Source organism: Carcharodon carcharias, chromosome 17, assembly GCF_017639515.1.
Source record: "Carcharodon carcharias isolate sCarCar2 chromosome 17, sCarCar2.pri, whole genome shotgun sequence".
Classification (NCBI taxonomy): domain Eukaryota; kingdom Metazoa; phylum Chordata; class Chondrichthyes; order Lamniformes; family Lamnidae; genus Carcharodon; species Carcharodon carcharias.
Window position 1 is genome coordinate 4,417,007 of NC_054483.1, and position 13,711 is coordinate 4,430,717.

Here is a 13,711-nt window from a genome sequence, read left to right on the forward strand (position 1 = left end):
TAAAAGCAGATCCAATCATGTTTAATTTAAAATTTCTTCATGATAAATAACTGCATACAGAAACATTTTAAAAAATGGTTGAACAGCAGTGTTTGTAGACTTGATGTATGGTAGTTTACAGGCACTAACTTCACCCAAAGGCTTGCGGTACATTGTCTCTGCTTCACTTCTTGACTTTGCCTTGTGCTGCTACAGCCTCCATGGCTGCTTTTACAGTCGCCTCATCTCCCAGGAACTTCATGGGGCCAGTGGGCTTCAGGTGTGCGTCCAACTCGTAAACGATGGGAATACCAGTCGGCAGGTTGAGGTCCATGATCGCAGCATCAGACATGCCTGAAACAAGAGATAAAATTTAAGACATTGCCACAATTTGAAAGGGAGCATCCCTGACTAAGTGATAACACTTCACTCATACAGAATCAGATAAGAGAGACTCTCCATTGGCTAGACTTCTCTAGGGGTAATGGTAGTGACATAGCTGAGGAAAAGCTATATGTTGAGTGCCATAATTGTAACACATTTTTCTATTCCACAGAACTTTGATTTAGAGAACATCTTTGATTAACACAAAAGGCTGCAGACTAGAGGCTGATTAATGCAAGGTTAACAAAAAGGGGATTAAGAAAAAGAGGATTTAATGAAGAACTCCAGAGGGCAAAGCAAAGCTGATAGAAGGCTTGCTCTGCCACCGATGGTCAGATACAAAAAGAGGGGACAAGACAGCAAAGACTGGAGCTAGTTGATATGGGCGGGGGGGAGAGAATGGAAGAATGAGGCTCCACAGATAGGGAGGGTTTATTAAGAGGGAATTTAAATGTGTTTGGACAGGGAGCCAGTGCACATTAGTGAGCAAATGACAATGATAGTTAAAGAGTCAAGAGGATAGGAAACCAGGAAAGGAATAATTAAGTCTAGAGATGACAGAAGCATGGATATTAGTAGACAGCATCAATGTACTGCCTGCCTGACTTCATTCTGCCCACCTCCTTCCCAGGGAGGATATCTAGTCCAAGTAGCCATTTTCACTTTTGAAGTTACTTAAGTTATCTGACATCACAACCGAAACCTGACCCTGTCCCTACCCAACATGTGGGTGGTTAATGATTTGGAGTGGGAAATACTGGCTGATATTAGCCTTATAACCCAGAGTTAAGGCCAACAGTTGCATCCCCAACACAAACACACCATCCACCCAAGTGGCAAAGCTTTTAATATGTGCTAATGGCTTAGAGTAGAAAAGTCAGACAGAATACAGCACAGTGCATTAGACCTTGTATAGTACTGTGAATGGTGCAAGCAGCAAAGACTCATCTTCAGTGTTGTGCAGAACCTGTGAATTAAGTGCTTTATATGCAAATTTCTAACTCCAGTTTATATTAGAATTGTCCAATGTTGTCTAAATCATTTCTCAAAATCATTCATTTGGAAATCTGAAGGGATTAAATTCTCTGAAGATTGCAGAGTTGCCAGACCAGCTAGAGCACTCTGCACAGGTCAAGTTGTGAGTTAGTGTGACAAGGGCTGCTTGGAATGCCTGTGACCTTTATGGAGTGCGTCTCTGCTCACTCACGTTACAAACTGGGTTTGCTGCAGTATTTATAGCATCAGAATCTGTACCAGTGAGAGGAGCATTCAAATGGCTGCACTGTCATAAATAGTAACATGACCCACAAACTTCATGATGGGGCAGATGAGTGACCTTTCCATAGCACAAGCGAGTTTTCTGTTTAAACTGCTTTTAGGAGAGGGCAAGCTCAGTGATCAACCTCCCCAAGGTCACAGAATCAGCAATGTGGATCCAGCTGAGGATTCCAACATCACAAGTAGGATAACTCTGATTTTACAAAGTTGACAGTGCAGCATGGTTATAGAGGGAACAGAAAAGGAAATTCATGGAAAAATTGAATACACTTTTTTTAAATCTCTTCCCCACCCCCCAAACCCTCCATACTCTACCTGGTCTTTAATATCTCTAGGTGTCCCTGAGTGCTCACTTACCTTCTTTATGCCCTATCCATAAGGGGTTATTGTAGCTTGAGTTTTATTTCTGCCTGCTTAAATCACAAAAATTAAACTTTCACAAACATCTGTCTTGTTAGTCTTACTGACATGCATATATCAGGCACAAGGCTCCCAAATTTCACCCCAGTCCCTGCAACCTCTAATGAGATGGCCCATTTCAAACAGTGCTGCACCCAACAGATCTCCAACCAAAGTTACTTTTGAAATATAAAGCAGAAAATGCTGGAGAGACTTGGCAGGTCAAGCAATTCCTGTATAGAAAGGAAGAGAGTTAATGTTTCATGTCTGTGACCTTTTGTCCAAACAGGATTTCAAAAGGTCTCTTGAAGTGTTGGAAGACTTTTTAAAAAATCGAGCAGCACTGGACAGTTCTGATTAGCTGTCAGAAGTGCAACTCCTGGTGTCTAGTCAGCAAATGAGTTAGGAACATGGCTATTCTTGATATTGTACTGTAGAACACCCAGTAGGAACACAGCAGTAGGCCATTCAGTCCTTCGAGTCCACTCCACCATTCAACTAGATTATGGCTGATCTTCTACTTCAACATCTTCCTGCACTTTCCCCATATCCCTTTATGTCTTTAATATCTAGAAATCCATCGATTTCTGTCTTGAACTACTCAGTGACTGAGCCTCCACAGCCCTCTGGGGTAGAGAATTCCAAAGGTTCACCAGCCTCTGAGTGAAGAAATTCCTCCTCATCTGTCCTAAATGGCCGACCTCTTATTCTGAGACTGTGTTCCCTGGTTCTCAAGCCCCCACCACTCCCCAGCCAGGGGATACATCCTTCCTGCGTCTACCCTGTCAAGCCATGTAAGAATTTTTGATTATTCAATGAGGTCACCTGTCATTCTAAACTCTACAGATAGCAGGCCCAGTCTCCTCACAGGCAAATCCCACCATTGCAGGGATCAGTTTGTTGTCCTCCCTCTATGGCAAGTATATCCTTCCTTAGATAAGGAGACCAAAACTATATGCAATACTCCAGGTACGGCCTCATCCAAGGCTATATACAACTGCGGCAAGACTTCTTCACTCCTGTACTCAAATGCTCTTGTGATAAAGGTCAATATGCCCATTTGCTTTCCTAATTGCACATGCATGTTAGCTTTCAGTGACTGCACTGCAGTTTAATATCCCTTCCACTAAACTCAGTTACCTCTGGAACAGGGGCAATGGCATTACTAGGGGAGGTGGTAGCTCACCACCACCTTCAAGGGCAATTAGCAATGGGCAATAAGTGCTTACCTAGCCAGCGACACCCACATACCGTGAAAATTAAAAAAAAATGGGAGTCTGTATTACTGGTTCAACACATCCCAACCACGTGATCAGATCATATCCACAACTAGCACAGCTCCAGTCTACCCTCCCAACTAAATTTGTTTAGCTCAGGACCATACTGGGCAGTGTTATCACTGGATTACCAGGAGCACATGTCTCCGGGTCACTCTAGCCAGTCCAGTGTGGTGACAGCAGAGCCTGGCTGTGCAGGGTGTAAAGGGCAGCTATTTGGACCAATAATTTACACCACCAAGTGAGCAAATCCTGCCACTACACCGGAGCTTCTAACTTTTTTTTTAATTGAATAGGGCCAGTTTTAATAAGGATAGGCTGAGGGGGGAAAAGAGGATTTACTGTGTCACTGCAGTGTTTAAAAGCAAAATCAGAACTATACACTGATGTCTATTGCTTGTGCAAGCACACAGGAAGAGGGCCTGACTGAAGTCAGCCCCATCACCATATAATACGGACTTTGCTACTTTAAAAGAAAAGTGGAAATCCACACACACACAGACAAACTGCAGCATCACTGCTGGTTGATCTTTAGCAGGCTACAGCTTTGACCCTGGGCTGGGAATGAAGCCACCCTTAACTCAAATGTCAGGTGTAATCCACACCTTCCAGAGAGAAGCCAGTTACTTAATATGCCTCACCCCTTAAATGACTTTTAAAGGATTACAGCACTGTGTGACTGGCATTCACACATGTGGCACAAGTGCAGATTGTTGTGGGAGGGCGGGGGGGGGGGGGGGGCGGGTGCAGCAGGTGGCCTTGAAAGATCAGGGCTATGTCTAGTGCAGGAAGACTAGGTAGGAGGACAGCAGATTTCCTCCCTGATGGGCACTGCCCATAGATTTGTCATAACTGGTTCAGGATTCTTATCAAAAACAGAATTACCTGGAAAAACTCAGCAGGTCTGGCAGCATCGGCGGAGAAGAAAAGAGTTGACGTTTCGAGTCCTCATGACCCTTCGACAGAACTTGTAGATTCTTATTGTCGTTGACATCTTTTGATCTGCTTCTATCACTGCTTGTTTGTCCCTACAACCACACCAACCCCCTCCACCTCTGTCTCTCTATCTCTCCGCCCCCCACACACACACCTTAAACCAGCTTATATTTCAGCTCTTTCTTGGACTCTAACTCAAGTTCTGTCGAAGGGTCATGAGGACTCGAAATGTCAACTCTTTTCTTCTCCGCCGATGCTGCCAGACCTGCTGAGTTTTTCCAGATAATTCTGTTTTTGTTCAGGATTCTCTACTGGTGCGAACATCTCCCTGCCTCCCCCCACCCACCCAAACAAATTCTGGAATTATCACTTAACCCATATTAATAACAGGCAACTGCCTGACAACTCTTAAAACAAGATGCCTGCAGGAGGTGGTCTAGGCACAAGGCATGGTACAAAATAACACAAAGCTCATCTTGTTTTCAGGTTTAATTCCCTCGGAGCCCCCCTGACCATAGCTTAGCAAATGAAGTGCATTGCCTGACATGGTACAGAGCACCAGATATAGGCCAGTGCTGATCGGCACAAAGTTAAACAGAGTTCGGCACCAGCAGCCCAGTGCAAAATACCATGGCTCCTGCAATGCATGTCCAGCGAGTGAAACACCTGCGAGGCCTACCCTAGTCAAACAGCCTACTGCCAACTTTCGGCAGAATAACATACAGGAAGGTGTTGCTGATGCCCACGAAGAAGCCACACCTCAGCCAAGCAGCTAGCAGCTTACCCTCAAGGTGCTTGACGATGCCCCTCAAACTGTTGCCATGGGCCGCAATCAGCACACGCTTGCCAGCCTTAATCTGTGGCACAATCACGTCATTCCAGAAAGGCAAGGCTCGCGCAATGGTGTCCTTCAGGCTCTCGCAGGTTGGCAGCTCAGTAGATGTTAAGGCCTCGTAGCGCCGTGCCTGCAATGCAAACAAAATAAATAAATAAATAAATTCTCAATTCACTTTAATGCAAAGCTAATTACTTTAATCTTTATGCACAACAGTATCTGCCATCAAATCCTACCACAGCTCAGAGCTACAAGGTGCTCATACTGCAAGAATTTAAAAAATACAGCATCTAATCACAACAGCTTTGGAAGCATCTCGTATTTCTGTACCAATGTTCCAGAAATACACAGAATCACCAAAGGAGGCCATTCAGCTCATCGTATCTGCACTGGCTCTCCGTGGTAGAGTTTGAATTTTTATAAAAACACTTTCAGGGAGGAATGCTCTTCAAATGAAACCATGGCATTCTAAAGAACCCCCTTTTAAAAAAAAAAATCACATCTTAAGGTTTAAAAAAAAAACCAACAGGATTTCAGGTAGTCGGCAGTAGTGTCAACAAATGCTTACAGTTTCTTCCCTCCCCCACAAGATTGTTCAATGGGTGCTTTTCTGGGAGAAAAATTTAGTGGGTTTCTCCAGCAGCAGCTCACATGAAAATGAGACATTTCCACAAAGTCTGAGCAAGATTGTTAATTTTGAAAACGATGCCAACTTTCCAGCAGGAATCTCATGTAAGCAAACGGTTAATTCTACAAGAGGTACTTGGGCTGTAACTAGTTTCAGTGAGGAGAGTTACACATCTAGTGATCCAGCAATTAGCAATAGTGGTGAGGGGAGGGTAGAGGAGGAGGAAAGAGGAGGAGGGTGAAGTTCTAAGAATGACTAATTAAAGGAGGATGCGGTGCACTAAAGTTTCCATGACAGCTACAGTGTGAATGGCTGAGTGTGAATGGGTAGAGCATCGTGAGGAATTGCACGTCTCCCCACAAAGGCGGGATAGAGAGAAAGAACAGGCCAGATAGAAAACAGCAAAACATGGAAGCACTTGTAGTGAAGCAGCATCAGGAACAGGATTTAACTACTGTGTTTTGCCTTAAGGATCCAGTACAAGCCTGCAGAACCAACACAACCAGGAACATGAGAGCCTGTACCCCATAGTCCTAATGATACCATAACAGATGCCCTCTCTACACCTCAGTGGATTTACCTCAGCAGATGCCCCCAGTTCAGATACTCCCTTTCCCCTCAGCATCGCACCAGATGGAAATCAGCAGATTGTACCCACAGGTGCCCCTCACAGGCTACCCCCATCCCCATGATTTCGCTCATCTCCACCCTGTCATTCACACCCTCCAGCCTTCCCACCCTTACCTCTCGTCTGTTCCACTCTCCACTCATTTATTCCCACCCAGCCTCCTTACCCCATTACTGTACTCCTCACCTTGCTGATGGTGCAGTAATAAGGTATTATTACCCCCTCCCCTTGATGATGGTGCAGTAATAAGGGTATTATTACCCCCTCCCCTTGCCGATGGAGCAGTAATAAGGGTATTATTACCCCCTCCCCTTGCCGATGGAGCAGTAATAAGGGTATTATTACCCCCTCCCCTTGCCGATGGAGCAGTAATAAGGGTATTATTACCCCCTCCCCTTGCCGATGGAGCAGTAATAAGGGTATTATTACCCCCTCCCCTTGATGATGGAGCAGTAATAAGGGTATTATTACCCCCTCCCCTTGCCGATGGAGCAGTAATAAGGGTATTATTACCCCCTCCCCTTGCCGATGGAGCAGTAATAAGGGTATGATTACCCCCTCCCCTTGCCGATGGAGCAGTAATAAGGGTATTATTACCCCCTCCCCTTGCCGATGGAGCGGTAATAAGGGCATGATTACCCCCTCCCCTTGCCGATGGAGCGGTAATAAGGGTATTATTACCCCCTCCCCTTGCCGATGGAGCGGTAATAAGGGCATGATTACCCCCTCCCCTTGCCGATGGAGCAGTAATAAGGGTATTATTACCCCCTCCCCTTGCCGATGGAGCAGTAATAAGGGTATGATTACCCCCTCCCCTTGCCGATGGAGCAGTAATAAGGGTATTATTACCCCCTCCCCTTGCCGATGGAGCAGTAATAAGGGCATGATTACCCCCTCCCCTTGCCGATGGAGCAGTAATAAGGGCATGATTACCCCCTCCCCTTGCCGATGGAGCAGTAATAAGGGTATGATTACCCCCTCCCCTTGCCGATGGAGCAGTAATAAGGGTATGATTACCCCCTCCCCTTGCCGATGGAGCAGTAATAAGGGTATTATTATCCCCTCCCCTTGCCGATGGAGCAGTAATAAGGGCATGATTACCCCCTCCCCTTGCCGATGGAGCAGTAATAAGGGTATTATTACCCCCTCCCCTTGCCGATGGAGCAGTAATAAGGGTATTATTACCCCCTCCCCTTGCCGATGGAGCAGTAATAAGGGTATTATTACCCCCTCCCCTTGCCGATGGAGCAGTAATAAGGGTATTATTACCCTCCCCTTGCTGATGGAGCAGTAATAAGGGTATTATTACCCTCCCCTTGCCGATGGTGCAGTAATAAGGGTATTATTACCCCCTCCCCTTGCCGATGGAGCAGTAATAAGGGTATTATTACCCCCTCCCCTTGCCGATGGTGCAGTAATAAGGTATTATTACCCCCTCCCCTTGCCGATGGAGCAGTAATAAGGGTATTATTACCCTCCCCTTGCCGATGGTGCAGTAATAAGGGTATTATTACCCCCTCCCCTTGCCGATGGAGCAGTAATAAGGGCATTATTACCCCCTCCCCTTGCCGATGGAGCAGTAATAAGGGTATGATTACCCCCTCCCCTTGCCGATGGAGCAGTAATAAGGGTATGATTACCCCCTCCCCTTGCCGATGGAGCAGTAATAAGGGTATGATTACCCCCTCACCTTGCTGATGGAGCAGTAATAAGGGTATTATTACCCCCTCCCCTTGCCGATGGAGCAGTAATAAGGGTATTATTACCCTCCCCTTGCTGATGGAGCAGTAATAAGGGTATTATTACCCCCTCCCCTTGCCGATGGTGCAGTAATAAGGGTATTATTACCCCCTCCCCTTGCCGATGGAGCAGTAATAAGGGTATTATTACCCCCTCCCCTTGCCGATGGTGCAGTAATAAGGTATTATTACCCCCTCCCCTTGCCGATGGTGCAGTAATAAGGTATTATTACCCCCTCCCCTTGCCGATGGAGCAGTAATAAGGGTATTATTACCCTCCCCTTGCCGATGGTGCAGTAATAAGGGTATTATTACCCCCTCCCCTTGCCGATGGAGCAGTAATAAGGGCATTATTACCCCCTCCCCTTGCCGATGGAGCAGTAATAAGGGTATGATTACCCCCTCCCCTTGCCGATGGAGCAGTAATAAGGGTATGATTACCCCCTCCCCTTGCGGATGGAGCAGTAATAAGGGTATGATTACCCCCTCCCCTTGCCGATGGAGCAGTAATAAGGGCATGATTACCCCCTCCCCTTGCCGATGGAGCAGTAATAAGGGCATGATTACCCCCTCCCCTTGCCGATGGAGCAGTAATAAGGGCATTATTACCCCCTCCCCTTGCCGATGGAGCAGTAATAAGGGCATGATTACCCCTCCCCTTGCTGATGGAGCAGTAATAAGGGCATTATTACCCCCTCCCCTTGCCGATGGAGCAGTAATAAGGGCATGATTACCCCCTCCCCTTGCTGATGGAGCAGTAATAAGGGCATGATTACCCCCTCCCCTTGCGGATGGAGCAGTAATAAGGGCATGATTACCCCCTCCCCTTGCCGATGGAGCAGTAATAAGGGTATTATTACCCCCTCCCCTTGCCGATGGAGCAGTAATAAGGGCATGATTACCCCCTCCCCTTGCCGATGGAGCAGTAATAAGGGCATGATTACCCCCTCACCTTGCTGATGGAGCAGTAATAAGGGCATGATTACCCCCTCACCTTGCTGATGGAGCAGTAATAAGGGCATGATTACCCCCTCACCTTGCTGATGGAGCAGTAATAAGGGCATGATTACCCCCTCCCCTTGCCGATGGAGCAGTAATAAGGGTATGATTACCCCCTCCCCTTGCGGATGGAGCAGTAATAAGGGCATGATTACCCCCTCACCTTGCCGATGGAGCAGTAATAAGGGTATGATTACCCCCTCCCCTTGCGGATGGAGCAGTAATAAGGGCATGATTACCCCCTCCCCTTGCCGATGGAGCAGTAATAAGGGTATTATTACCCCCTCCCCTTGCCGATGGAGCAGTAATAAGGGTATGATTACCCCCCTCACCTTGCCGATGGAGCAGTAATAAGGGTATTATTACCCCCTCCCCTTGCCGATGGAGCAATAATAAGGGTATTATTACCCCCTCCCCTTGCCGATGGAGCAGTAATAAGGGTATTATTACCCCCTCCCCTTGCCGATGGAGCAGTAATAAGGGCATGATTACCCCCTCCCCTTGCGGATGGAGCAGTAATAAGGGTATGATTACCCCCTCCCCTTGCCGATGGAGCAGTAATAAGGGTATGATTACCCCCTCCCCTTGCGGATGGAGCAGTAATAAGGGTATGATTACCCCCTCCCCTTGCCGATGGAGCAGTAATAAGGGCATGATTACCCCCTCCCCTTGCGGATGGAGCAGTAATAAGGGTATGATTACCCCCTCCCCTTGCCGATGGAGCAGTAATAAGGGTATGATTACCCCCTCCCCTTGCGGATGGAGCAGTAATAAGGGCATGATTACCCCCTCCCCTTGCGGATGGAGCAGTAATAAGGGTATGATTACCCCCTCCCCTTGCCGATGGAGCAGTAATAAGGGTATGATTACCCTCCCCTTGCCGATGGAGCAGTAATAAGGGCATGATTACCCCCTCCCCTTGACGATGGAGCAGTAATAAGGGCATGATTACCCCCTCACCTTGCGGATGGAGCAGTAATAAGGGTATTATTACCCTCCCCTTGCCGATGGAGCAGTAATAAGGGTATTATTACCCTCCCCTTGCGGATGGAGCAGTAATAAGGGTATGATTACCCCCTCCCCTTGCGGATGGAGCAGTAATAAGGGTATGATTACCCCCTCCCCTTGCGGATGGAGCAGTAATAAGGGTATGATTACCCCCTCCCCTTGCCGATGGAGCAGTAATAAGGGCATGATTACCCCCTCCCCTTGCCGATGGAGCAGTAATAAGGGTATTATTACCCCCTCCCCTTGCCGATGGAGCAGTAATAAGGGTATGATTACCCCCTCCCCTTGCCGATGGAGCAGTAATAAGGGTATTATTACCCCCTCCCCTTGCCGATGGAGCAGTAATAAGGGCATGATTACCCCCTCCCCTTGCCGATGGAGCAGTAATAAGGGTATTATTACCCCCTCCCCTTGCCGATGGAGCAGTAATAAGGGTATTATTACCCCCTCCCCTTGCCGATGGAGCAGTAATAAGGGTATTATTACCCCCTCCCCTTGCCGATGGAGCAGTAATAAGGGTATTATTACCCTCCCCTTGCCGATGGAGCAGTAATAAGGGTATTATTACCCTCCCCTTGCCGATGGTGCAGTAATAAGGGTATTATTACCCCCTCCCCTTGCCGATGGAGCAGTAATAAGGGTATTATTACCCCCTCCCCTTGCCGATGGTGCAGTAATAAGGTATTATTACCCCCTCCCCTTGCCGATGGAGCAGTAATAAGGGTATTATTACCCTCCCCTTGCCGATGGTGCAGTAATAAGGGTATTATTACCCCCTCCCCTTGCCGATGGAGCAGTAATAAGGGCATTATTACCCCCTCCCCTTGCCGATGGAGCAGTAATAAGGGTATGATTACCCCCTCCCCTTGCGGATGGAGCAGTAATAAGGGTATGATTACCCCCTCCCCTTGCGGATGGAGCAGTAATAAGGGTATGATTACCCCCTCCCCTTGCCGATGGAGCAGTAATAAGGGTATGATTACCCCCTCCCCTTGCCGATGGAGCAGTAATAAGGGTATGATTACCCCCTCCCCTTGCCGATGGAGCAGTAATAAGGTATTATTACCCCCTCCCCTTGCCGATGGAGCAGTAATAAGGGTATTATTACCCCCTCCCCTTGCCGATGGAGCAGTAATAAGGTATTATTACCCCCTCCCCTTGCCGATGGAGCAGTAATAAGGGTATTATTACCCCCTCCCCTTGCCGATGGAGCAGTAATAAGGGTATGATTACCCCCTCCCCTTGCCGATGGAGCAGTAATAAGGTATTATTACCCCCTCCCCTTGCCGATGGAGCAGTAATAAGGGTATTATTACCCCCTCCCCTTGCCGATGGAGCAGTAATAAGGGCATTATTACCCCCTCCCCTTGCCGATGGAGCGGTAATAAGGGTATTATTACCCCCTCCCCTTGCCGATGGAGCAGTAATAAGGGTATTATTACCCCCTCCCCTTGCCGATGGAGCAGTAATAAGGGTATGATTACCCCCTCCCCTTGCGGATGGAGCAGTAATAAGGGTATGATTACCCCCTCCCCTTGCGGATGGAGCAGTAATAAGGGTATGATTACCCCCTCCCCTTGCCGATGGTGCAGTAATAAGGGCATGATTACCCCCTCCCCTTGCGGATGGAGCAGTAATAAGGGCATGATTACCCCCCTCCCCTTGCGGATGGAGCAGTAATAAGGGTATTATTACCCCCTCCCCTTGCCGATGGAGCAGTAATAAGGGCATGATTACCCCCTCACCTTGCTGATGGAGCAGTAATAAGGGCATGATTACCCCCTCACCTTGCTGATGGAGCAGTAATAAGGGTATGATTACCCCTCCCCTTGCCGATGGAGCAGTAATAAGGGTATTATTACCCTCCCCTTGCGGATGGAGCAGTAATAAGGGTATTATTACCCCCTCCCCTTGCCGATGGAGCAGTAATAAGGGCATGATTACCCCCTCCCCTTGCCGATGGAGCAGTAATAAGGGTATGATTACCCTCCCCTTGCCGATGGAGCAGTAATAAGGGCATTATTACCCCCTCCCCTTGCCGATGGAGCAGTAATAAGGGTATTATTACCCTCCCCTTGACGATGGAGCAGTAATAAGGGCATGATTACCCCCTCCCCTTGCCGATGGAGCAGTAATAAGGGTATGATTACCCTCCCCTTGCCGATGGAGCAGTAATAAGGGCATTATTACCCCCTCCCCTTGCCGATGGAGCAGTAATAAGGGTATTATTACCCTCCCCTTGACGATGGAGCAGTAATAAGGGTATTATTACCCTCCCCTTGCCGATGGAGCAGTAATAAGGGTATTATTACCCTCCCCTTGCCGATGGAGCAGTAATAAGGGTATTATTACCCTCCCCTTGCCGATGGAGCAGTAATAAGGGTATTATTACCCTCCCCTTGCGGATGGAGCAGTAATAAGGGTATTATTACCCTCCCCTTGCCGATGGAGCAGTAATAAGGGTATTATTACCCTCCCCTTGCGGATGGAGCAGTAATAAGGGCATGATTACCCCCTCACCTTGCTGATGGAGCAGTAATAAGGGTGCTTTTCATCCATGGGCGGCGGCGGAATATCGAAGGATCTGCGCCAGATTTTAACCTGCTCCTCCCCGTGCTTGGCCGCTGTCTCCGCCTTGTTGAGGCCGGTCAGGCCGCCGTAGTGGCGCTCGTTGAGGCGCCAGGTGCGGGTGACGGGCAGCCACATCTGGTCGATGCCCTCCAGGATGATCCAGAGGGTGCGGATGGCCCTCTTCAGCACCGAGGTGTAGCAGACGTCGAAGAGGTAGCCGGCCTCCCGGAGAGCGTGGGCCCCCCGCTTGGCCTCCCCCTCCCCCTTCTCGCTCAGGTCGGCGTCGAACCAGCCGCAGAAGCGGTTCTCCTGGTTCCAGGAGCTCTCGCCGTGCCGCACGATCACCAGCTTGTAACAGGCCATGCTGCGCTGCGCTGCGCTCACTCACTCACTCACTCCAGGCCGAGGAGGCGGTTACTATGGAAACTCGACTAGGCCCGGCTACCCCGCATCAGACAGAAGTCGCGAGCGGGACAGGCTTAAATAGCGGGAGAGGGAGGGGGGGGCGGGGCGGGGCTGGGGGGTGGGGCCGCAGGGGGGAGGGGCCGGGGGGGTGAGTGAGAGAGAGAGAGAGAGAGGGGGAGGGAGGGGCTGGGGGAGGCTGGAGAGGCCGGGGGAGGGGCCGGCGGCGAGCGAGAGAAGGAGGGGCCGGGGGCGAGGGAGGGGGAGGGGCCGGGGACGAGAGAGGGGGAGGGGCTGGGGGACGAGAATGGGGAATAGGGGCGAGAGAGGGGGAGGGGCTGGGGGGAGGGGGAGGGGGGGAGGGGCTGGGGGCGAGAGAGGGGGAGGGGCTGGGGGAGGGGGAGGGGGGGGGAGGGGCTGGGGGCGAGAGAGGGGGAGGGGCTGGGGGACGAGTGGGGGACGGGCTGGGGAGAGAGAGGGGGAGGAGGGGCTGGGGAGAGAGGGGGAGGGACTGTGGGGGCGAGAGAGGGGGAGGGGAGGGGGAGGGGCTGGGGTGAGAGAGGGGAGGGGCTGTGGGGGCGAGAGAGGGGGAGGGGCTGGGGAGAGAGAGGGGGAGCGGCTGGGGAGAGAGGGGGAGGGACTGTGGGG

The 13,711-nt window shown here is 49.5% G+C and overlaps 1 protein-coding gene across 1 annotated transcript; it reads right to left on the reverse strand.

Annotated features, from left to right (window-relative positions):
- LOC121290229 (phosphoglycerate mutase 2-like) lies at positions 1-13,160 on the reverse strand. The gene is made up of 3 exons (XM_041210536.1): positions 12,611-13,160; positions 5,038-5,218; positions 1-333 (listed from the first exon to the last, which is right to left on the reverse strand). The coding sequence occupies exons 1-3, from the start codon at positions 13,022-13,024 to the stop codon at positions 164-166; spliced, it is 765 nt and encodes a 254-aa protein (XP_041066470.1). The 5' UTR covers positions 13,025-13,160; the 3' UTR covers positions 1-163.
- Positions 13,161-13,711: the final 551 nt, after the last annotated feature.

Bases quoted from the DNA above. Each gene is read 5' to 3' on its own strand.
- LOC121290229 (XM_041210536.1), bottom strand. From the start codon at position 13,024: ATGGCCTGTTACAAGCTGGTGATCGTGCGGCACGGCGAGAGCTCCTGG. The intron at 5,219-12,610 runs GTGAGGGGGTAA...TTTGCATTGCAG, and splicing joins ATTACTGCTCCATCAGCAAG to GCACGGCGCTACGAGGCCTT. The intron at 334-5,037 runs GTAAGCTGCTAG...CTCTTGTTTCAG, and splicing joins CATCGTCAAGCACCTTGAGG to GCATGTCTGATGCTGCGATC.